The sequence below is a fragment of the Myotis lucifugus genome, unplaced genomic scaffold (genome assembly GCF_000147115.1).
Source record: "Myotis lucifugus unplaced genomic scaffold, Myoluc2.0 scaffold_281, whole genome shotgun sequence".
In the NCBI taxonomy this organism is placed as follows: Eukaryota; Metazoa; Chordata; class Mammalia; order Chiroptera; family Vespertilionidae; genus Myotis; species Myotis lucifugus.
Window position 1 is genome coordinate 521,405 of NW_005871329.1, and position 18,954 is coordinate 540,358.

The 18,954-nt window shown below is 44.8% G+C and overlaps 1 protein-coding gene across 1 annotated transcript in view; it reads right to left on the reverse strand.

Annotated features, from left to right (window-relative positions):
• Positions 1–18,954, reverse strand: part of ADGRF5 (adhesion G protein-coupled receptor F5) — a 73,332-nt gene that overhangs the window by 44,975 nt on the left and 9,403 nt on the right. Inside the window, 2 exon segments of the mRNA XM_023763338.1 lie at positions 5,662–5,716; positions 12,491–12,616. Of these exon segments, the coding sequence (XP_023619106.1) occupies positions 5,662–5,716; positions 12,491–12,592 (157 nt within the window). The 5' untranslated portion in view covers positions 12,593–12,616.

Genomic DNA, 18,954 nt, shown 5'->3' on the forward strand with positions numbered 1-18,954 from the left:
GAAACATAGGTTGAGAACTACGACTCTTAACTCTGAGCATGGACTTTGAGCCAGAGAGAGCTGGGTGGAATGCCTTCTTACCTGGGCAGGCATTAACCTCTGTGAGCCACACTTTGCTCATCTGCAAAGTAGGAGTAATATTATCTCTGCAGAGTTGTTGGTAAGGAGTTGGATACTGAATGCAGATCCCTAGCAAATTGTCTGGCATATTGTAACCGTTCTGAAACAGCAGATAGAAACAATAATACTGATTTTTAAAAATGCAATGAGCCCTGGTGGTGTGGCTCGGTTGGTTGGAGTGTCATCCCATGTACTGAGAGGTTGCTGGTTCAATTCCCAGTCAGGGCACATATCTAGGTTTTGGGTTTGATACCCAGTGGGGGTGCATACGGGAGGCAACTGACCAATGTTTCTCTTTCACATTGATGTTTCTCTCTCTCTCTCTCTCTCTCTCTCTCTCTCTCTCTCTCTCTCTTCCCCTCTCTCTAAAATCAGTAAAACATCCTTGGGTAAGAATTAAAAAAAAATCAATGGTTCTATTCTTTGCCAATGTCTGCTGGTACTTGGAGAGTGTTAAACAAACAAACAAACAACACTAATCAGGTGTTAAACAAACAAACAAACAAACAAACAAACAAACAACACTAATCAGAGATTGAAAGAAAACGGCCTTATCATCTTGCTCTGCCACCACCGGGGCCTGCTCGGAGCACTGCATGCCACCTATTCTGCCACCACCGGGGCCTGCTCGGAGCACTGCATGCCACCTATTATCACAGGAAAGATTAAAACCATGAAAACCCTCAAATCTGTTTCTCAACCTGGAAAATGTATAGCATCTCCTGGACCCAGATCAAAAGGGCCCACACACCCGGGCTGCCAGGGCTGCAGAAAGGCACAGGCGGCCAGCAACCCAGCGAGGTAGGAGCCTCGCTCCCACTGAATAGGTGTAAAGGTAAGCACCTCCTGCACAGGGATAGGACATGCTTGATCTCTTTTTTTGAAATGTTGTCTCCTACGGATCTTTCCTTTTGAAGCTGAATTAAAACCAGTGAGGACTCTTCAGTCCAGGGCTGAAGGTGGATTCCCAGTCAAACTTGGAAGAAACCTGGTGTGGACAATTTCCTAAATCGACATAGGGGACATATTTGTGTGACTTCTTTGACCAGTAGCTTCGACTTTCAGTCCCCCATGAAGATTACCCTTAAGACTAAATTTCAAGTTTGTTGACAAACCTCCAAAATAAGATGTTCATTCCCACTCCTGTTTCTACCTGTGGCCTCCACATCCCCCAGGCACCCAGGTTTGTGCTCCTGGAAGTTCACCTGGACCATCCCTCCCCTTCACCCCAACATCAGATCTGTCTCCAGGTCCTTTTCGTCCACTTCTCAAAATGCCATTCACCAGGGCTCCCTTTGCTCCTTTCCTGTCTCACCCCAGGGGCCGGAGCCAATGACGTCCGCACTGCTGAGCCTCCTCGCTGGTCTCCCGGGCAACCTCCTCATCCAGTTCATGTAGCCAAACCATCTGGGTGGCTCTCCCTTCAGATGGCTTCCATCAGTCCCTCCTCTCTGCCAGCCTCTCAGTCTAGATAGAATCTACTTCCTGGTGTCATCAGGACATAATTCTTCGACCCCTTCTTATTTCTCTCTGCTTTACAGGCAAATGTGCACTCATTCCTGCTCAGGCCTCTGAGGCTTCTGTGCAGGCTTCTCTTCCCAGCAGAGTCTTACAACAGTTTTCCTAAAATGCTGACTCCTGTGTGATGGCATCCATCCTGACTCTAGTGGTTACATGGGAACTTCTCTGAACCAGGCCTATTTCAGGTTCTTTCTAATACAATATTGTTTTTATAAGTAAATTAGTTGACTTTGTTTTTAGCAAATAAAGTATTAAAACAAACAAAAACAAATAAACCCCCAGATAACCCAATTAACGTTTTTAAAAATAATATGTACACAATATTGTTTATTCCCCTCCACAACGCTATAATATAATAGAGGTCCAGTGCGTGAATTCTTGCACATTGAAAGGAAATTAATTAGAAGAAATATTTTAGAGGCCAGGGAAGGACCACAGGAGGTTGGCTCCAGGGTGTGTCTGGCCCATCTCGCCCAGTCCCAATCGGCCGACCCCAGCAGCAAGCTAACTTATTGGTCAGAGAGTCAGTCCCCTGGTGGTCAGTGAGCATCATAACAACTGGTTGAATGGTTGAACGGTCGGACACGTAGCATATTAGGCATATATATATATATATATATATATATATATATATATGATGTGTGTGTGTGATAAATGTGATACATATAGTACTATGTATGTAATACATTATTTGGTATACGTATCTATTTCTATGTATACATGTGGTTTTGTGTGATAGATGTGACATATATGTGTGTGTGTGATATAAATATATATCATAGGGCTCAAGAAGTTATATAACTGAGCAAAATGAGTTAGGAAAAAGTCCACAGTGTTCTCAGAATAAATATGAGTATTGATCCAATCTTTAAAGACAATTCTATCCCAAGCTCTAAAGACTTGGCCCAGTGTCTCAAAAGAAAATTTCTTTTGAGAATTCTCTTTCTCTTGGAACCACTGTATGAGCCTTTCTGGCGTTAAGGCTCCAGAAAGGGTGCTGCGCGTATACATGAAAGAGAATACCACTCTGAGAATCAGAGCGCAGTGCTTTCAGCTCGCTAACTTCACACACCAAGCAGAACAGACACCTCCGTGTGGCCTGTGCTGCATGTAACCCTCCTATTGCTTCCTCTCATAGTCACACTCTTAACTGCAACTCACGTTTCAAGTATCTGTTGCATAGTGCCAGGGCCTCTCCATGGCCCTTCCTTCCTTCCTTCATTCCTTCATTCCTTCTTTCCTGTTAATCCTCACCCAAGGATATTTTTCCCATTCAAGGATATTTTTCCCATTCATTTTTAGAGAGAGTAGAAGGAGGGGGAGTGACAGAGAGAAACATCGATGTGAGCCTGCAAACGAGGTACGTGCCCTTGGCCAGGAATGGAACATGAGACCCTTCAGTCTGTGGGCTGACGGGCTCCATGGCCATTTCTTATTTCAATCATTTAGTAAAAGTACAGAGGCCAATCCATCTCCTGCAAATGGCGAGTTGAGTGACTAACAAATCCCAAAGGACTCTGGAGGCGTGAGAGCACAGAGGACCATATGTAATAAATGGAAAAGAGGTTTTCATGGTGATTTATCATCATCATGAGAGTTTTTAATGAAAGCACGTCTGGAAAAATTGTGGAATGTCAAACCCTTAGATGTGGAAGCGGTTTCCTCCCCAAGGGCTAACCTCTCGTGCTGTTGCCATGGGTCACAAACAGCCGCGGGAAGTGCAGGAAGATGTTACTTTTACAGCTGTGGGTCCCCCACTGCCCCTGGGGAAGTGGGCAGCCAAGACCTAGAAGAAGCTGGCAGGAACCTGGGGCTAGAACTCACCCTCCAATAGTTTGATTTTAAAAAGGAAAGTCTTTTAAATTGCTGCATGGGGCACCTGTGGCCCTGTGCCTGTCACAGGGGGCAGGAAGCGGGGGTAGACATAATGATGCTCTTTTTATTTTATTATTTTTTATTTTAATTTTTTATATTAATCCTCACCTGAGGATATTTTTCCATTGACTTGTAGAGAGAGTGGAAGGGAGGGGGAGAGACAGAGAGAAATATTGATGTGAGAGAGACATCCATTGGTTGCCTCCTGCACACGCCTGAAGCAGGGCCAGGGATCAAGCCTGCAACCAAGGTACGTGCCCTTGACCAGAATCGAACCTGGGACCCGATGCTCTATCCACTGAGCCTACTGGGCTAGGGCCGTAATGATACTCCTTTTGAAGCACAGAAAGTGCCGTCTGCGCTGCAGACCACTTCATGCAAGGAAGGAAGAAAGGGGGAGTGGGGATCCCATAGGGATAGGAAACAAGGCTAAAACAGAAGCAGAAAGAGAAGAGAAAGGAAAAGGAAAAAGAAAAGAAAAATAAGGGAAGGAAAAGAAAATTCTCAGTGGTGTGACCTTCCAATGAGGATTTTGGGAGCTTGATAAAATGTGGTCAAGTTCTAGTTTCACAGCAGTGGGGTCTGGTTGCTGAGCTGTGAGGGCTCTAACAGACACCTCCACCCTGACCTCTGATAAGCCTACTCCCTTCGGAAGCCCAGCCAGTCTTTCAGACCACAAGACTGAGCAGAGCAAGTCACAGCACGTCTGGAAAATGATCCCATCACAATGCTAGACATAAGAAGTTCTACCTTCTACACAGTTGGTGTAGCCACAGGCCAGCAGACTCAACAGGAACAGATTCCCTGAACTCACAAAGGGGCAGCTATACAGAGACGTGCACTCTAGCTTCATTTGTTCACTCACCTATTGAGAGACTGGGCTAGAAGCCAGGCTACGGCGAGGAAGAGAGTTCAGGGGCGCTCACGTCTACTGGGGATGACAAACAGGAAGCAGCATGACAAAGCATTGGGACACTGTTGTGCTATGGGAATGTATCAAGGGCAATGGGAACCCAGAAAGCAGCCCCACCCTGTCTGGGATTTGATGGAAGACCTTACATGGCAGTAACCCCTGTGAATTGAGACTTAAGTCAGAGTCCCTTAAACAAGCAAAGGGGGATGGTGGGCACTGGCTGTGTGAAAGGGAACAGGAATAGAACATGTGGGAAAGGCAGGCAGGGTCCATCCCGTAGGACCCAAGCAGGTAGTTGGATTTTATCTTCAAGGCAATTGGGAGCCCATGAAGAATTTTATGCAGGGAAATAAAAGCATCAGGATGATGTTTTTGAAAGGTTCCTATGAGAAAAGTAGGAGAATCTGGTTCTAGGAAAAACCAGCCTGCAGATGTACACTGACACCCGCCCAGGTCCTGCACGTGGGACAGGGCCCCAAGGATCACTGAACATGGAGGTGTTTACAGCTCTCACTGCCTCAACCCTGCAAGGGGCAGAGCCCTCTATTTTCCAGACCAGCTTTTGAAATTTAGTGGGAAAATTAGAGTGGGAGACAGAGGAGAAGGACTTGAGTCTAGTGCAGTGATGGCGAACCTTCTGAGCTCGGCGTGTCAGCATTTTGAATAACCCTTACTTAACTCTGGTGCCGTGTCACATATAGAAATTTTTTGATATTTGCAACCATAGTAAAACAAAGACTTATATTTTTGATATTTATTTTATATATTTAAATGCCATTTAACAAAGAAAAATCAACCAAAAAAATGAGTTTTCGTGTCAGAGGTGACAGAGACAGAGAGAGAAACAGTGATGTCATAGGTTCGCCATCACTGGTCTAGTGGTTAAGTGGATCCAGAATATAAAGTGATAAGTGATAATCAAAGAGATTGTTGTTGTTTTTGTTTGTTTGTTTGTTTTTAAAAAGGCAAAAGGAAAGGCTGCAGGGTTGAGAGTAGAGAAGCAGGCTTTTGGGGTGGAGGGCAGCTGAGGAGACGGGCACAGGGGGTGGGAGGGGAAAGGGGCATCGGAATGTGCTAAGATTCCTTTAATGCCATTTGGTAGAGAATGGAGTTTTTTTGTAATTACTTCTAGATATTGAGACTGAATTGTAGATCACACTGTTTTGAAAAGTTAGAGCCAATATCATGTAATGGACTCACTAGAAGTGATTGACAAGAAAGAGTTTACATACCCTCTCGTTTCTGCCTCAGTGGCTCCTCCCCTGCTAGTCCATGCTCCTGGAGATTCTGAAAGAACATTTTAGAAAATTGTCAATTAGTGGAAAAGACGTCTTTCCACTATGGTGTTCTGCTCCCATGCCCCACATGTTAGAGCTGGGTTTAGGGCTGCAGAGTCGGGGTTAACACCTTGTGCCCAGTGAGTGAGTGCGGGGTGAACAAGCAACTCAGTGGTTGGAAAATGACATGGACTCGGCTCTGTACTATGACCCGGGAATTCACTTTCTATAGACCAGTCTCCAGACCCAGGAGCGGAAGACATCACCGTGTCTGAGTTTCTCAGAGTTCCTGCAGTGTGAGTCCTATCAAGAAGTATAAATCCTGTGTCCTCAGCTTGTGCTGCTTGCCCATGACTAGAACCCTGACTCATTCCTTTGGCCTTTTCGACAAGTCTCACGGCCTCTCCTTGGCACTCCGCCTGTCCCCACGGGAGTACTCCTGCAGCATTAGGGCCATTTAGATGGTCCATGCTTAGGAGTTATTCTCTCCTTCCCGGCTCCTTTTTCTCCCGATGTTGCTTTCTGTGGCAGGGACCCTGAGAGCCAGCTCCAGAGTCAGCCTGCCTGGGTACAAAGCTGTGCCACTGACTAGCTATGTGACTTTGAGGAATTTATTTGTGACTTTGAGGAATTTATTTGTCCTCCCTAAGCCTCGGTTTTCTTTTCTATAAAACAGAATAATAATGGTACTGACCTTATGGAATTGTTATGAGAATTAAGTGAACTATAATGTGGCACATAGTAAATAAGCTCTTAATAAATGTTAATTATATCACAAAGCACGATAGTTAAAAACAAGGACTCTGCAGACATTGACTTCAAATCTGAGCCCTGCCATAAAATGGCTGTGTGACCTTGGGCAAGTTACTTCACCTCTCTGTGCTCAGTACTCACCTATAACATAGGGATAAAAATAGCCTGCGTCAGGGGATTGTCAAATGCTTAATAAATCTACGGCACCGAAACTAGTTTTGGTGACATAGTAAATGCTATCCTGAGACAGGGCTTCACATTGTTCTGGGGCACCATTCCCATGGACCACGGGCCTCTCTTTCTGCAAATGGCTCCTGCTGCATCTCTGTAAAGCTCATCTCCGGTCCTCATGTGGCTTCTGGTTTAGGAACTGACATTGATGGGCTTTCCTGTTGGGATCAATGCCAGCTCCACAGCTGGTAACCACACCGTGATCTGAAACAGGTCTCTTAGCTCACGCCTGCCTCCAGGTGGATCTCCCTGTGGATGTTCTTCCCAATCCGAACCCCCTTTAAGGGTCAATAGAAGAGCCCTGCCTTTCTGAGGCCTCCCCAGACAACTCCTGCCCACAGAGGTGTGTTCTTTCTCATGAACTCCACACACCTATGAACCTCACCCAAGGCAGAGCTCATTCTGCCATCTGCGTTGTCTACTATTATTTCCTAGTTATCTCAGATCATAACGGTAACAAAAATAATAATTCCTAAGATGTGTTCAACACCCCGTGCCAGACACTATTAAGCACTCGATGTATGCTAACTTATTTAATTCTCACGACAGCCTATGGTACTGCCATTTCCCACATTTCACTGATGAGAAAACACAGGCACAAAGAGGTCCAATAACCTGGCAAAGGTCACACAGCCCTTAAATAGCAGAGTCGGGATTTGAACCTAGCTAGCCTGGCTCCACGTCTGCAGCTGTCCACACAAGCATCATTTAATCAGGAGATTCTCCAGAAAATTGTGGGTTTGTCTCAGGGACCCACTCTGTCTTTCTCTTGTACTTTTTATCTACTGCCTCTTCCCATCCCCCTTCTTTTCGATGACGAGTATTAACATCCATGGGAACTGGGAAGAAACTGTACCTGACAGTTCATAAATGTTCTTGAAGAATGACTAGAGCAGTGATGGGTGACGATTGGAATTTTAGAAGCCCAGGTGCTCCTTCGCTCGCGGTGAAGTTATTTCAGCTGCGCTGAATATGAGAAACCAACCCCAAAAGGAGCAGCGTCCACACCCACGGCTGGTTCCTGCCGGCTTCCCCTGGAGCCTGCATTGGCCCTGTGCCCAGGCGGAGGGGAAGGGTCTTCCGCTACATTCCTGCCTCCCTCCTCCCTGGGGCCTGGCCGTGGGGCGTGGGGAGTGGGGGCCATCAAAAGCTTTCTTGGTCCACACTTCATGGGCTGTAGTTGGGAGACTCAGCCCGGGAGAAGGTGGCCACTGGCGGTGACCTTTGGTCAGCTGTCCCAGGTGGAGATGTTATTTGCTCCATTTCCCAGTGGGGCTAAAGGTTGGTGCTGGCAGTCGTCCGCTAAAATGAAGATACATTGCAATGCTCTCATGCAAAGTATTTGAAACCTTTGTGAACTTAAGGGTAACTTGCCTCTCCTCTCTGCAATCTGATTTAGCAGGTCTGGGAGGGGGTGCGTGTGAAGAAAACTGCCTTTTTAACCACATATCCTCTCATGTGAGGCCAACCTTTGAGAATCACTGCTTCTGAACTAGTTCCTGACTCTCTGGTGATTATTGGGAACTTTCAGGGAACATCTTTGCAAAGTGTTTGCTGCTCCCACAACTCTGTCACCTACTGCCTCTCTATTGTCCAATGAGCATTCACAGCTTTTTGTGAGAATAACCTACATTTTATTGTGAGCCCTGCAATCTTTGGGAGGAATGGAGGGAAAATATACTGAAGGCAATAAAACCTCCCAGGAGCTTCCCCATGGTAGTGGTAGCTCTCCCAGGTTTGAGAAGGAGCAGAGGACTGGCTGCCAGGTCTTGGGGCCTGGGCTTCCATGAGGCAAATACTGGAGTCTCACCAGGAACTGAATCCCACCACCGCTGCTTTTCCTGGTTGGAAAAGCTGTGCTCACTCTAAGCCTAGGCTTCTTGTGGAAGATACTGGGCTGGGGAACACCAGATGTGTGTGAAGTCTCTAGCTGTGGTGTGTGTGTCCGTGTGTCCAGCTGGCCTGGGGCTCATGGGGGGTGGGGGTAGTTTCGTCCTCCTGAGTCCTCATGTCACCCCAGTTCTAGGACCTCTGAGACTCCAGAACTTCCCATTTTTCTTAAACTTTGGGCGCTGAGGACTCATGAGGGAACATAGATCCTGCCAGGGGCTCCTGCCAGGGGCTCCCACTGCTGAGATGGATGTTTACTTTGGACGAGATAACAGAGCCTCCAGCCGGGCTTCCCTCAGCTTGCCCACCTAGAAGTACCCAGACGAGTGTCTGAGCGACAATGGCCAGCTCCTCCAGAGGGGATTTTTTGACAGCCAAGCTTCAGCCAGGAGACCCAAGGTCAGCGATTCCAGGAAACGCCCCACCTGTTCCACATGACTTTACAAACAACCACGGAGGTGGGGCAGTGGCCTGAAGAGGGTGTAGACAGTCAGTCAGGAATAAGAGGTGATTTTTATGTGTAGAAAGAAAATTCCCATGGAACCTGATGATAAGGGGTCCTCAAAGGTCACTGCTGTTGCCAGATCTCACCCTTCTTTGTCAAGGCCCTGTCCCTCACTCCTCTTTGCCTTGACCTGGAATCCCAGATTTAAGATCTTTGCCTCATTCTGTATATATAAAAGGCTAAGTGACCGTCCAACTGTCCGACTGGTAGCTATGATGTGCACTGACCACCAGGGGGCAGACGCTCAATGCAGGAGCTGCTGAGCTGTGGTGACTTGGCAGCTGCGGTTCTTGGGTGATACACCGGAACCAGAGAGGAGGGAACCCTATTCTGGGGTGCTCAACCGAGAACCACCCTCTCATAATCTGGGACCCCTTGGGGGATGTCAGAGAGCCGGTTTCGGCCTGATCCCCGCAGGCCAGGCCGAGGAAACCCACCTGCCGGAGGGACCCCACTCACTCTGCAGACAACCTTTGAGCTGAGCCACAGCACTGCCCCAGGTGTGGCTGGCTGGGGAGGGACCATGGGAGGTTGGCTCCAGTGTGTGTCTGGCCCGTCTCACCCGGTTCCGCCCCACCAGCCATCTTCTAATTAATTTCTTTTCAATGTGCACTAATCCATGCACCCAGGCACTAGTATTAAATATTACCTCAACAAGGATCCTGTTGGAATCTCTCCTCGCACAAGCATATTAATTAACACAGGTTTATTTGTACTTGAATAATAAAAATAACTACTAAATCTTAAGTACTTGCTCTGTGTCTGTCACTGTGCTAAGACGTACATGTGCGTGACATTTAATCCTCCCAACCAATTGATGAGGAGATACTATTTATTCTCATATCATGTAGGGGAAACAGGTTAAGGTAGGTAAAGAAATGTGACTCTTTCCAAAGCTAGTGAGGGTCAGAGCTGGGCTTCAGACTCAGGGTTGAGGCCACAGTTGAGAGTGGACAGCCTTGCTGCTGAAAGTGTGCTCACTGGAACAGGGATAAGTGTCGGAAATACAACATCTGGGGCCCCACCCCAGCCTTCCTGAGTTGAAATCTGCATTTTAAGAAGGTCCCCAGGTGGATTCATGTGCACATTGAAGTTTGAGAAAGTACATCATCCACCTCAAAAGCCCACCTCCCCCTATTTGCACACCCATGTTTATAGTAGCTTTATTCACAATGGCCAAGAGGTGAAAGCAGCCCAAGTGTCCATTGATGGATACAGGAATAAAGAGAAGGTAGATATACATCAGTGGATCATTATTCAGTCTTAAGAAAGGAACTAAATTCTGATGCATATTAGCACATAGATACATTTTTTAGGACATTATGCTAGGTGAAATAAGCCAGTCACCAAAAGACAAATACTGTGCAATTCCACTTATAGGAAGTACTTGGAATAGTCAAAATTATAGAGACAGGAAGTAGAACAGTGGTTGCCAAGTGCTGAGGGAAGGGGACAGTGGGGAGCTGCCATTTATAAGGTATAGATGTTCAGTTTTGCAAAATGAAAAAGTTCTGCAGATTGGTTGCATGACCATGTGAGTATATTTAACAGTACTGAACTACACACTTAAAAATTGTCAAAATGGTGAATTTTATTTCAAAAGCTATAATTGTCCTTTAAAAGTTCAACACTATGTATTTAACATGACAGACGGCCAGCCATGGAAGCTGGGTGGCAGCTTAGAGCAGTGTAAGCTGATGAGAAGGGCTCAAGTGTACCTCTCCTATGGGGGTCTTTTGGGCTGTATGAAGATATTATATCTTGAATGCAGATCTAGGAAGAAAAAGGGGGGGCCTTTTGGAAGGAGGGGACCTTCCAGGAAGATCAAGTTCAAAGTCTACTAGCAGGGGCTTATCCCCTGACAGCCTGTGCCACCAGGCAGACGGAGAGGCTTTGCTAGGGCCTCTGCAATGAGGGCCAACCTGGCACAATGGGAGGGCACTAGGACCCTGGAGCAGAGGTAAAGCTAACCCCATTGCTGTGATCCCCTCATGCTTTGGCTTTCTCCCCACGTGCCTGGGGTAACTAGAGCTCTGCACTTGACCCTGTGAATCCACAGGAAATGTAAGCATCTCCCTGTGTACCATATATGCGCACACTGCTGCACATAATTGTCCGGGTCACACTGCACACAAAGTATATCGCCCAAGTCAGCAGAGACATTAAAAAAAAGACAAAGAAAACCTAGGTGAAATGATGAAAGACATGAAAACAGAAAATAGGACATGCATAAAGTCATAAAACAAAATCCTGAAAGTAGGACCAAACGTTTTAAATATGACATTAACGTGAATAAATTATACACCACAATCAAAGTCAGGTTCACTCAGGTTTGATTTAAATGGGGGAAAAAAGCCTTAAACACATGTAGTTTATAAAAGAACTATTAAAGCAAAGTGATATATTAAAGGCTAAACAAAAAATAAAGGACAAAAATCGGGCGAACACAATACAAAGACAGGATGAACAACGAATTAAAATTAAAAGGGGCCAAGCACAGCAAAAAGAGACATCTCCAAGGGTAAAATCAACCAATGAAGCCATAACAATGGTGACAGACTAAATAAAGTAGCACTAAAATATCTTCTTAAAAAATCAGCAGAAAAAAACATTACAGTAGAAGAAATAATAATAGCAAACAGTGCTACAGTAATTAATATGTGCCAGGCACTATTTTAAGGCAGCTTATAAATATTAACTAATTTAATTCTCACAGCAGTCATAGGAAATCAGTGCCATTATTATCATTGTTTTATAGAGGAAGAAACTGAAACACAGGGAGAACTCCATTAGTCTCCCAAGCTTCATAACCCATAACATACTCTATCTCTGGCACATGGAGTAAGCTAAGGAAGGAATAACCCAATAATTTCCAAAAAAATAATAATAAGACAGCATTTATCACCCCTTTAGTTAAGGAAAACTCCCATTAACTTTCCAAAGACAAAACTACCTGGATAATTTGTCAACAAAAAGCTTGAAGATATCTCTGCCCCTTTAGCTATCTCAAGCCATGATTATCACACACAATGAACACCTTTTGAAATGTGCTGTAGTCTGATGCTCAAGTTACAATGAATCCTTTGAGAACATTCATCCTTTTCAATCCTCAAAATCTGCCTTACAGTCACTGTTGTCTGTTTCACAGAGTACAGCTTCAGGCCTAGAGGTGGCAGTTTCGTTAAAAAGGGAAGACTGGGGGATGTTCCCCTGAGTTCAGAGCAAGACAAGTTGTCACCCATGAGTAGATACACTACTGTCCATTTAGGTTTACCTCTCCTACCCCCATTTACAACATTTTCTCACAGACCCTAAAAAAATTTTTAAGCCATTTCCGCCTGTGATATTCCCAGGATATCAGAAAAATGTGACAAGGAAAAATACAGCAGACATGGATTTACTCACCAAAGGATGAATAGTAGACTCTATATTCCAGGTCGCTGTGACTTGGGAAGAATAAATCACAAGGATCACGAAGCACAATGTGGTTCTCCCTGGATGTTTCATTTCTTCAAGTTTGAGTTGCTTTGCCTGAAAGGGAAATGTGATGGTTTAAGATAGAGCAAGTTATTTATAAAACATGGAGAGAACTTGCAAACCCTATCTCGAAGGTCACACTACAAAAGGACCTTTTCAGCAGAGAAAGGAGGTGCGTTAGGTATCTACTCTTGAGAACAGCCTCTACTCCAGACCCTTGGGCGAGGAAATGTGAGGCAGGATGAGGGTTGGGGAGGATGGGTGATGGTACCTGTAAATAGGACAGAGGTGGCAGGCTTTGGGGTACGTTTTCTTTATACATGGAGAAGGAGAGAGATAAGGAACAAGAAAAGAGAAAGAGGAAAGAGAGGGAGAGTACGAAATAATTTTAACCTTGGGATCCAGTACACATAATATATGAACAAAAGAGATTAATACTTAACCTTTGCTACATGCAACACTGATATTTTCAATTCTCGTCTATCCTTATTTTTTCTTTTAATTTAATGTTTTATTAAATTGACTTCATGACCCATAAGTACGGAAAATCCTAGACTTAAACCATAAAATTATAAGTTGTATTTTATAGTCTTATAGTATGTAGTGTAGAATATTAATATTATAATATGACCCATTCTATGTATTGATTTTTGTTGCCTCTTGCAAATTTTCTATTGCTTTTATTTTATTATTTGTTCTCTTTCTTATACTTTTTTTTATTATCATTTTTTAATTTATCTTTATTGTTGAAAGTACTGACCCCCCTCCCCCCGCCTCCACTTCGCTCACGCCCCCTCCCGAGGCCTTCCCCAAACTATTGTCCATGGGCTACGCCTATGTGTTGATTTTTGATAGCTATTGTTTTATAATGATGGTGATGAAAACAAAGTTTTTCGGTGACCAGATTACTTACTATGGCAATTAAAAAGAAGACTATCAGATGGAAGAATCCCAAATCTTATGGGTCTGGGGATCAGGAGAAACTGCCTTGTGGAAACTCTTTCCCTTACTGACCTTCCTATGTCCATGTGTTCTGAAAAGAGCACTGGACTAAGAAATGGGTAGGGATTAGGATCCAGGATTACTATAAGCTAGCTGTGTTTCCTCGAATAAGTCAGTTATCTGAGTCTCAGTTCCCCCATCTGTGATATGGGGATAATGACACCTCCTCTAATTCCCTCGCAGACTTTTCTGAGACTCAAATGCAACTAAAAGCCATGAAGAGCTCCAGGGGCGAGGTCTGCTGTGGTTTTCACTCTGACTGCTGGTGGAATCCAGAGGGCAACCATCAGGAAGGGCAGTCCTTGGCCCAGGCGCTGCAGACAGTGCCAGGCGACCGTAGCCAAGATAACACAGAAATGACTGCCAAGACTTACATGCCGGAGAGAATTGTGTTTCAATCACGAGCTGCCGGCTGTCTCCTTTTCCTTTTCCCCAGTTGAAAAGAGGGAAGTATAAGGCCTTGGTAAACTGACCCAACTGGCAAACCTGGCAATCAAATACATTTTTAAAATTCTGCAACTCGATGGTTTTTGGAAAATGTTTTGCAATTTGGGTTACAGGAACAGATATTTGAGATCAGATGCGTCTGCTGATGGGAAATCATAGCAACTCATCGCTCAATTCTCTACCTGAGGCTTTTTCTCCCTCATTGAAAGAGTGTGGGCTTTTGTGGATATTGGGCAGGCTGGTTCAGTGTGGTGATAGCAACTGTTCCCAGGATGAATGGAGTTATGTAAGAGGCAACTTAATTTTTTCAGGCCCCAACTTAGTGTTGGCTGGTTCCATACTGAGGCAGTTAATCAGGGGATGAGACTTAGTAATGGAAAGGTTAATGAACCTCCCTTAATTTGTGACACCCATGGAGGGACTCAGGTATTAGAAGGACCTAAGCTGACTCCATATCTTTCCACCATTCTCCAATGTTGGCCTTTCGTTGAGTGAGAAAGAATTATAATGTCCCTAAGTGGCTACATCTTGTCCTTCTGTATAGCCCACCATCCACTACTGACTACTGTCCCCATCTTCCCCAGCCTTCCCCAGGACAGCTCTTGACTAAATCAACATTCTTCACTCAAAGGAAGTATTTGGTGACAACAAAAATCACAAGTCAATAGAAATAGAGAAGTAGGGAGGACCCCACTGTGGGGAGGGGATTCTCTGGGTGCAGAAGAGTGATGACAATGGAGACAAAAGTCCAAATTTATCCAGTTAAAAGTGAAGAGCATTATCCCACATTCACGGCAATGTGTCTTCAGTAGCGCTCGCTTAGTTGTAAATCCCCTAGAGCAGTGGTTCTTGTTTACTCCAAATTCCTGGAGTTAAGGACAGATAACCGCTAAGAGATACAGAGACGAACAACAAGAGAGAGAAAATGATCTGATATCACTCCCAATTTCTTTCTCTTTTAAAATGATAAGTCCTGAACATTCTGTACTAAAACTCGCCAACCTAATGTGAGCCAGCTGTGTCTTAGAAAAAGCTGGGAAACATGTTCTCATGCCCAGCCCCAACCCTATGGTGATGACCAACTTCCTGGCCTCCTCTGACTCTATTTTCCTGTCCCTGGAGTTGGGGAGAGGGGAGTCGAGCACCCTGACATCATATGCTAGGAATAGGTCGTCGGGATTCTCGGCAGCCGGCATTGGGAAGATGAGGGGCTGGGTTCCTTGGAGCAGTCTCTAAGGACATCCTCCTGCAGGAGGTGGCATTGTGAAATGGGCCTGAAACACGTCAGGAAACAGTTCTCCCAAATCTTACAAACGGCCAGTGCTTAAGATCAACTGCTCTTTTGGAAACGCGTCATCAGCCTTGACCCACCAAGACTTGCAGTAGGAAGAGGAATAAATGGGTCTGTGTACTTTGCAAGTTCAAAGCCTGTTCACAAAATGATCACATCTATGAGGTCATCATCAAATTGTGACTCCAAGCTATTTCTAAATAGGGCAATAGTGGGATTCTTTCTGCTAATGATTTACTTCCTAAGCTCTACACAGCTCTGCCTTCCTGGCTCTCCTGGAATCCTTGGTCCCCGGGGAGTCTAGTCTTGTTACTCTCCTCTCGGGAAGTAGGAAGGTAAGAGGTGAAAGAGAGCCCATGTTTGATCAGCCTCTGCCCGGTGTCTCCCCCTTCCTCCAGCCCAGGGCTCTGCTCCTAGCTCCAGCCCAGCACATGAACCCTCCTCGAGCCTTGCCAGGTACCACCACCCTGGAAGGCAGTTTCCTGGAGCATTTGTGTAGCATCTGCTTCAGCGGTTTTTATCCCTGGCTGTGCATCAGAACCAACACCTAGGGAGTTTCTTTTGTTTGTTTGTTGTTTCAATATCATCCCAGAGCAATTAAATCAGAATTTCGGGGGATGGGAGCTGAGAGTCGGTGTCTACCCCACCTGCTTCTGATACATGTGGTCTCCAGATCCACATCTTCAACATTCCATTCTACATTTCCCTGCACACCCCTGGCCCTTCCCATCACCAACCTATAGCTTTCCCTCTACTAAAGAAGCTATGTAGAAACAGAATCTTCAGGGGGATGCATTTAAGAGGCAATCAATCAGCAGTGGATGAATGAATGGATTAATGGGAGTTTGGACTCAGAGGTGATCTACCTAATAGTGTTGATGCAATCCAAAAGCCTATATGAGATATATAACAGAAGCCACCAGTGGCTCATGGGACTGGTAACCCTTTGGGCTGCTCTGTTCCCTTTGAAATGGAGACAGCTGCCTCTGCTTATATTGCTCTCTGCCTGAAATCCTCTTTTGTCAGCTCGTGTTCTATATCTCAAATAGCGCCAAATGTGTTGAGCACTTCTGGACCAATGAATACAAGCTACTTTTTATTGGCCCAGAATTGTGCTATGCATTCACAAATTGAAATGACTCCTAGTCCTTGCCCCAAGAAGCTCTCAATCTTGTTGGGAAGACATGAAACATACAGTTAAAGAAATATAAACTAAAAGGAAGCAAGCTTGAAAGATACATTTTTACTAAATACCTACTATATATCAGGCACAGTGCTAAACTAAGTACAATAAATATGTCAACTCATTTATTTATCTCTCCCAATAACTCTGTGAGGTAGGTATTTTAATCCTAATCCAGAGATGAGAAAATATTAAAGGCCCAGACAGGTTACAGAACCTACCCGGGCCCCCCAGCTAGTAGGTAGTAGAGTCAGATCCATCCCCAAGTTGGCCTGTGGCCAAAGTGACTTGTAGTGTGCACGTGATAAGCATGACAGGAGTTGAGGACAGAAGGCCCTTGGATGAGCTTTGGAGTGACCAGGGTCACTTGCCAGACCCTGAAGGATGGGCAATACTTCAATGTCTAATGGAAAAAGAAAGAATTTCAGGCAGAACAGGAGCAGCGTGAGCAGAAGCAGCTCTGTTTCAACAAAACAGCCCAAAGGGTGACGTTTAGCAGTGTCGTGAGCCACTTGTGCAAGTTCCCTTGAGCAGCTTGTGACATGGGCTCAGCGTGGTCCTCAGGAGGGCATTGTTCTCCTGAGCAGAGCAATTGCAGCTCTAACTTGGAAAGAGAATGAATTTGATGGCCTTGGGCTCAGGTGATTCTCTGCTTCCTGTAGTGGAAAGAACAGCAGCCTTGACGCCAAACAGGCTTGTGTTCTGATTTCAGCTCCACCACTTAATAATTAGGATCCAGACATTTAACCCGACTGAGCCTCAGTTTCCTGACGTGAATGACAAGAGTTTCCTGACGTGAATGACGAGGGTCAAAGTACCCATTTTGCATAATTGTCATGAAGATTAGAGATATGCCCAGGAAGCACAAAAGGGCTTGGTCATAGTTGGAATTTGATATGGGCTGAGTTGTGTCCCTCCAAAATTGATATGTTGAAATCCTAAATCCCAATACCTCAGAATGTGACCTTCTTTAGAGACAGGGTCTTTAAAGAGGTAATTAACTAAAATGAGGTCATTAGGGTGGACCCTGATCCAATATGACTAGTGACCTTATAAGAGGAGATTAAGACACAGATAAACACAGAGGAAGGACCATGTGAACACACCAGAGGAAGATGGCCATTGTCGAGCCAAGGAGAGAGGCTTCTGAAGAAATCAACCCTGCAACACCTTGATTTTAGAATTGTAAGCTCCAGAATGGTGTGAAAATTAATTTCTGCTATTTAAGCCACACAGTCTAGCAAACTCACATAGAATTTTTAAAAATTATCTCTTTTTTAATTTTTTATCTTTTAAAAACGCTAAACATGGGGGGGGGTGAACGTTTGGTGAGCTTTGGAGTGACCAGGGTCACATACTCTGGTCTGTTGCTTGACATTTATTGTTTATTCTGGATACGTTTTATGAAAAATGCATTCTGGGTATGTCTGGTCAGAGCATAAAAACATACCATCAGAATTGGAGGACAAGTTAGAATTCATCTCTAGTTCAAGCTTCCCAATCCCCTGACACACACACTTTAGTTTTTCAGATGAGTAAACTAAGGCCTAGCAAGGTCTTTGTGTCTCAAATGCAACTGGGGGTCGAATCAGTCAGAACTCAAGAGATCAACCAAGGATTCTTAAAATTCTAGACAATATTCTTATTCTACAGTCAGGCAAGCTATTGATAATAGGATTGTGGATAGTAATTGTTGTTGTTGATGATGATGACGATGGTACCTATCATTTACTGGGAGCTCACTATGCTCCAAGCATGGTGCTCAGCTGTCTCCAAGGCTTATGTCATTTAACCCTCTCAGTGATCCTATGGTACCACTAAATTATCACTACTTTTCACATCTGGAAATGGAAGGTTAGAAGGAAGAATAACTCTATAAGGCCACATAGCTGATATGTGGTAGTGGTAAAATTAAAAAGCAAGCAGTCTATGCTACTGGGAATAGGTACCATTTGGGCTATGAGATCTTCCTGGTGGGATAGCAATAAGAATAAATGGAAAACTTTCTCTATATGGACACTAGACCAGGCAACTGGAAACTTGAGTTCTAGCCCCACTTTGCCACTAATTAACTGTGTGACTTAGGACAAGTCACTTTACCTCTCAGAGTCTGTTTTGTTACCTGCAAATCCAGGGAGTTGACTGCACTCAGTGATTTCAAATTGGGGTGTAAGAATTGGCCTCTGAAGGCCCTACTACTGTTCAAAAAGTCTAAAATTCCTTATAATTTTTCAAATCCAGTGTAACCTCACTTGGGCTTCTGAACCTAATCATAACTATCTATTATATTTATCCAACCACCTTTGACACCCTACCTCTGACTGCATGGTCCAGGCCTTCACTGGCTGTCATGCACACCATTGCAATGGCTCCCATTCCTTCCTCTCTGCCCCATTGTCTACACGAGCACAAGGTTGATTTTCCAGACCTCATTTTACCTTCTATTTAGCTCCCCATTGCCTTCAGAAT